The sequence below is a fragment of the Benincasa hispida genome, chromosome 4 (assembly GCF_009727055.1).
Source record: "Benincasa hispida cultivar B227 chromosome 4, ASM972705v1, whole genome shotgun sequence".
Lineage (NCBI taxonomy): Eukaryota > Viridiplantae > Streptophyta > Magnoliopsida > Cucurbitales > Cucurbitaceae > Benincasa > Benincasa hispida.
In genome coordinates, this window is record NC_052352.1 from 51,578,355 (window position 1) to 51,584,482 (window position 6,128).

The 6,128-nt window shown below is 37.6% G+C and overlaps 1 protein-coding gene across 3 annotated transcripts in view; it reads right to left on the reverse strand.

Moving 5' to 3' along the window:
- Window positions 1-5,504, reverse strand: part of LOC120075458 (zinc finger CCCH domain-containing protein 1) — a 19,163-nt gene extending 13,659 nt beyond the window's left edge. The window contains exons 1-6 of one of the 3 annotated variants that reach the window (XM_039028869.1): window positions 5,145-5,504; window positions 5,031-5,068; window positions 4,066-4,889; window positions 3,060-3,153; window positions 2,443-2,503; window positions 2,066-2,229 (exon numbers count right to left, since the gene is read on the reverse strand). In XM_039028869.1, the coding sequence (XP_038884797.1) occupies window positions 2,487-2,503; window positions 3,060-3,153; window positions 4,066-4,889; window positions 5,031-5,067 (972 nt within the window). In that variant the 5' untranslated portion in view covers window position 5,068; window positions 5,145-5,504 and the 3' untranslated portion in view covers window positions 2,066-2,229; window positions 2,443-2,486. Of the gene's footprint in view, window positions 1-1,797; window positions 1,951-2,065; window positions 2,230-2,442; window positions 2,504-3,059; window positions 3,154-4,065; window positions 4,890-5,030 lie in introns of those variants that run through there. The other 2 variants (XR_005481338.1, XM_039028868.1) reach the window with 2 other exon arrangements.
- Window positions 5,505-6,128: the final 624 nt, after the last annotated feature.

The window sequence follows — 6,128 nt, forward strand, 5'->3', positions numbered from 1 at the left end:
GGTTCAGAAACACGAAAAAAGTTGTGCACTGCAGGACGATTTTGGAACGGAGCTCGTTTTGGTGCCTCAAACCGGACCCGGAGGTTCATAACGATGATAAAAAGCCATGCAACACAGACGATATTTGAAACGAAGCTCATTTGGTGCTCCGAACGACAATCGAGTCTGGCGGGTGGCTCCGGGACCCAATTTTTGTGTGCAAACTTTCCAACGAGCGAAAATTTGAAAACAAACCTAAGGGGTCAGAACGATTGAGAAAAAAGCCATGCATATACGATTTTGGAAACGAAGCTCGTTTGTACCCCGAACGACAATCGGGCCCGAGGAGGTGCCTCGGGGCCCAATTTTTGTTTTTCGCGAATTTTCCGACGATTGAAAATTTGAAAACAAACCCAAGGTTCAAAACTGATGAGAAAAGTCGTGCGCGCAAACGGTTTTGGGAACGAGGCTCGTTTGGCCACCAAACAGCTATCAGGCCTGCAAGGTGCTCTTCACGGTCATGCTTGTCCAGGGCCTGTTGCCCATGGCATACTTTCATATCTTGTATTGTATTAGCTTAGTTAGCTTGCTTTCTTTACATTTTCATTGTAAGTGACCACTCGCCCTTTTGCATATGCAAGGGCGCCAGTTGGCTTTTTGTTCAGAATGCACTATATGGAGATAAGACTAACGATCACTTCCTCATACCCGGAGTAGTACTGTTGTTGTTGCTTATTGCTTTCTACTCTACTACAATCTTTCTTTCTTTATTCACACTCACAAAAACTTCTTACGAAAACCTTTTCTCCAAACCCGTTTTCTAAAACCGTTTTCTCTAAAACGGGGGTGGAGGTTGCGAGAGGCACTCGGTGTGCCATCGACAGTCCGTATTCGAGTTGGCTGACTTGTTCATGAGCGGGAACAAGTGCCGCACAATCGCTAAGAGAAGCTTCCGAAAGAGCGATTGTGACACTCAGGACCCAATTTTTATGCCTGAACTTTCCGGCGGATGAAAATTTAAAAACGAACCCAGAGGTTCAGAACGATGAGAAAAAGAGGTGCGCACAGACAGTTGTTTTGGGAATGGAGCTCATTTGGTCCCCAAACGGCTATCGGACCCGGCGAGGGTTCCGAGAGCTCAATTTTTATGGGCTAACTTTCCGACGAGCGACGCATAGTTTTGCTACCAACCATAGTTTTGTGAACTTCATAACCAACGCATGCGTTCCTTCATCAACGCATAGTGTCCTCCCAATTAGCCCTCATACACTCTTCCTAATGTCCTTTGAAAAGAATTCGAGTTATGATCTGAAGAGAAGTCCTTGACCCTATTTATAGGCGTCCAAAATCTTTTCAAAACCGACACCTCCTGCTTGGCCACATGTCCAGGTGTCCTTTCCCTACACTATTAACGCAACCTTCAAGCCATCGCAATCCAAGGTGTCTTCCTCTTTTTTAGCCAACACATAGCACTCAAATTTGCATTTCTTGTGCATCCACCTAACTTGCTTGGAGCCCAATATTTCTCCCCAACAAGCCACATGTCTGGATGATTTAGCATCACCATCGACGCATTCCACACTCTTATGGTCGTAGGCCAAAGTAATGTCATGCATCATGCAATTCTCATTTTATTACAAACCATATATCACTATTATATTATAAGGAATGTGTTTGTTATTCTATTTATGCTGTTATGTTACCAAAATTTCTAAAACCCGTGACTTTCCTAAATCTTTTCAATGTAGGACAAATACACTTATAATATTTTGTCCAAAAAAATAGTGTTAATGTCAATATTTCATACTACAATCGTACCTTGTTTTCAGTGATCTCTTCTTGTGTTGCACACCTTTCATCATCAACTTGTAACCCAATGGGAGAATTCAGGTCGAAGTAGGTCTACACATTGAATGGTTATATAGGAAGTTGACCTTCATCGACGATCCGTCAAATGAAGAGAAAATAAACCTTATTTTTAAAATTCAAAAACAAAAAACAAACCGATTACCCAACCAAAAATACAAGATTATAGATTCAAAAATAAAAATTGAATTGATTACAAAAACAAAAATACAAGATTATATAATTTATAACATACTATCTCACACATTCTTTGATGTTAACAAAAATACAATGACTCATAAAAGAATAAAAAACAACCTCCTGTGCTTAACATATTTGAAAGATGTTTGAGGCAACTTGCATATCTAATCACCAAAGTTATAAACAGACCTTCAATGAGAATATCTGAAATGAGAAATAGAACATCAGAAACCTAGAGTAGATATGAACAGACCATCAACGAGAATAGGACCAATTACAAGTGGAGGTGGTGGAAAAGAAATAACAGATGAAGTTCCTAGCATTATAGTCGCAAAAAATAGGGTACAAGAACAATCTAATCAGAAACAATCACCAAAGTGCAAAATAATTGCAAAGACATTTTCAACACACCCACACCTGCTTTTACAAAGTTCTACAATGGCAGCAGCTTCCTTTTGTTTTCATATTTGTATGATCTCTGGAAAAAGCAAATGAGAAGTAGTAAATACAGACAAAATAATATTCAAGTATAAAACTTGATGCCATCCAGTTCAAAGGCTGGGTGGCGTCCAATACAAACACTTCTGAGTTCAACAAAAACCTGCTTAAAAATCCCTTCAGACCAACTACTTGACTACTATCTCATGAATGTCTAACCGCCAAATGTTATATAGTCAGAGTGGTAGTTTTCAATTTCTAGCTATAGGAGTGCGGGTAGATTTGAAGGATTTCTGGATATTTAAAAAAGATACCATTCAATCCAGAGAGGAACTTTAACAAAAAGAACAGCCGTTTTCTTTTCATCGAAACTACTTCTAAAACTGATCACTCCCATTGGCCGTATTTCAAGAAATAGTATCCAAGCACGTGCTATGATAGGGTATTGATTTTAAGCTTCAAGTAGTAGATATGGGAAACTGGAATCCCTCATTAAAAAAAATAAGAGAAAGATAATCCTGCTACAAATTGAAATGCTGTGGTAAGGGGCCAATGCAGTTCAGGAAGGAAAAAAAAAAAAAAAACAACTTATTTACTCTGTGCCATCTTTTTGCGTATCTCATGAGCCGTGTTAAAGATTCCGAGCGTAGGCTGGTTGCAAACGAAGCATTTCTTATTCTTTGCATGGTGCTGCAAATTTTTATTTTAAAGAAACATGATTTTAGATTCATTATAAAGACAAGATATGCAAGATGAAATACCAGGAAAAGAGAAAAAAAAATCAAGTGCGTGATGAAGTAGGATGAAATGATCATCTAGAGTGTGCTCTAGAGATACAAATCAAGAACATACTCAGTTTTGCAGTTAAAGAAATGGACTCTAGACATTCAAAGATATTAAATCTACATCAGTGAATCAATCGCCAAAACTTGCAGAAAAATTATCCAAATGCTTCAGCCATCTCACTACATTCCCTATTTACTTTTCCTAACCATGATACATTCTGGGAAAACCTTTAAATTACAAAATATAATTGGAACATATACTGTTCTATAAGAAAACTGAACATAATTGGAAAATCTTCCATAGAAAATATAATGATGGGTCATTGCAACAGTAACAAGCAAGAACAACATGAACAGGTGAGTTTCTTTTTTGAACTCAAGAACACAGTTGTGAAACAAATAGAACAAATCCTGTTCAGGTAAGACCTGGTTGAATAGGTTGAATTAATCTTCAGAATAGTTTTTATAAATGATTTTTCTCTTACTTTAAAAATATCATTTGTTTTTCTTAAAAAACATGTTATTTCTAAATTTCAAAGACATCATAACTTGGTTTATTACTTCAAAAAACATGCTATGGTAAGTCAATGTAAATGAACAAACACGTCAGAAAAAGCATGTAACCAGACAATCATTTCTTTTCTTCAATTTCACAATGAAAAACAATTTCTCAATTTCATTGAAAATATAATATAGATTAATGAGGAAGAATTCTGTAGCAAATTTCAATCTGCCAGAGAAGAAAGGACTTCATGATCAACATATTAAAGACGCCAAGATAATCAAGACATAAGTAAGACCAAGAGAGAGCAACTACCTTTAGTGCACAATGCTCACAGAAGTAATGCTTGCACTTGGTCACAACAGGATCCACAAAAGGCTCGCGACAAATAAAACAAGCGAAGGGCAAGGCATCTTCTTCATCTTCATCACTCTGTTCCGAAGTATCCTCATCCCCATCGTCAGATTTCATAGCTAATTTTCTCTTCCTTGCTTTCTCTACTTCCTCCCATTCCTTTTCCAACTGCCACCCAGACTTGTAATCCCCTCGGTCATGCATAAACTTGCACGCATCTCCATAACCACAATAACCCGTCTCCTTGTAATCCTTGCAAATATCAGGCTGATAATCAAATCTTGCTGAAGCTCTTATATGAGCAGAAGCCCTAAGCGGCCCATGTGCTCCACCAGCTTTTTCACTTGAAATTGTATGTTCCCTTCTGAAGCCAGCCTTGTAATCAACATAAGCATTGACCCCTTTATACAACTTCTCACCACCAGAACTCTTGCCTTTACCCTTCAAAGCCTCCTCAGCTTGCTTCAAAACTCTCTCACGGATGGCTCGTGCATCTCTTGAGAAATCAGTCTCTGTTTCTAGAGTTGCAGTTGCTCTGCTATCATGGTGAACTTGAATTTCCTTTGAAGACTCAAATTGGAAAATTGGTTTATTAGGTTCCGCTGACTCATTAGACAAGGAATTTTTAGAGGGTCCAGAAGAAAAATAAAGCTTGCTTTCAGTTTTGGGGGCTTTCTTCTGATTTAGCAGCAACGAAGTCTCAGTTTTAGAGCCTTCTTCGTCTTCATCAACCGTTCGCTTTCTGATGTTTTTGTTCTTTGTGGGTTTTCTGAAGAAGCTACAAACTGAAGAACAAAAGATTAAAGACGTAAGAGACTGACTACAATTGAAAATTAGATGTACAAAAAAAAAATAACCCGGGATGAAAATGGTGAAATCCATATATACACATTAAAGGAATTGGATGAAACAAAAATCGCTAATACCTTGTTCAGGCGGCTGATTTTCACCTGTATCTGTCATTGTATACGAGAATAAGACCGGCTAGATTAATAGATGCTACGATGAAAAACAAGAAAGAACAAGTTGAATTAACTTATCTTTCAAGCTCTCCAATGATCAAAATGGGTGTCGAAGAATTTTGCACAATTTGAAGGGTTGTGGCTCGGAGTCGCGGCCTGATAAAGGCTGATCAACGCAGATCAAGAGGTCGTACCGCTGTGGGTCTCCTCGTTCGCTGCTGGTCGTTCGAGTATCTATCAAGTCCGCTGCCGCCGGATCTACTTGTCTGCCGGGTGTCCGTCGCGAGTCAGAGTTCGCCGCCGGGATCTGTTTCGTCGTGTCGGCGGGGAGAAGCAAAGAGAAATGCGGAGTCGCTGACTTCAAAGTCGAAATTAGGGTTTTGTATTTTTTTATCCTTGTAATCCCCATTGTAAGCCGTTGGTCGACGAAAGAGTTTATGCGTACGGACTTCTGGAATATTCAATGGCTGAACATTTTTTTTACTATATAAGTAGTCAAATTAAGATTTTATTTGTTGTTATAATTTGTACTCAAATATCCTTTTAATAAATCTAATAGCTTAGCTCAAATGTTAATTTGGATCCCTTGTAGTAGAAGATTTGATCCCCATTTTATAGTTGTTGAACTAAAAAAAATGTTAATATTTTCAATGACTCCATTTACTGGTAATTAACATCGACGATGACAATTAATTCTAGATAAAACCACCTCTGATCTCCTATTTTGCAACAACCATCTGCAGTGACTAGTTTCGATGACTCCCTCTAACAACCTACGTAAGGATCATTCCAACGAGAGTTCATAGTATTTAATAGTTTCTATTATAGTAATTTGACATTAATAGAAACATTTTGAGTATAACAAATCAAACAAACTTATGTATAGAATCACTTTTGAGAAAAATGTACCAAACACAAGAATGTTTCTTTTAATAATTTTTATAAAAAGTTTTTAAAAGAAAATAATTTGTTTCATGGTTCTCATCAAAGTTTAATGCAAGAAAACGGTGTATATTGAAAAAAAAAACATCAAATTAAACTAGAGAATAAGATATATGGTAA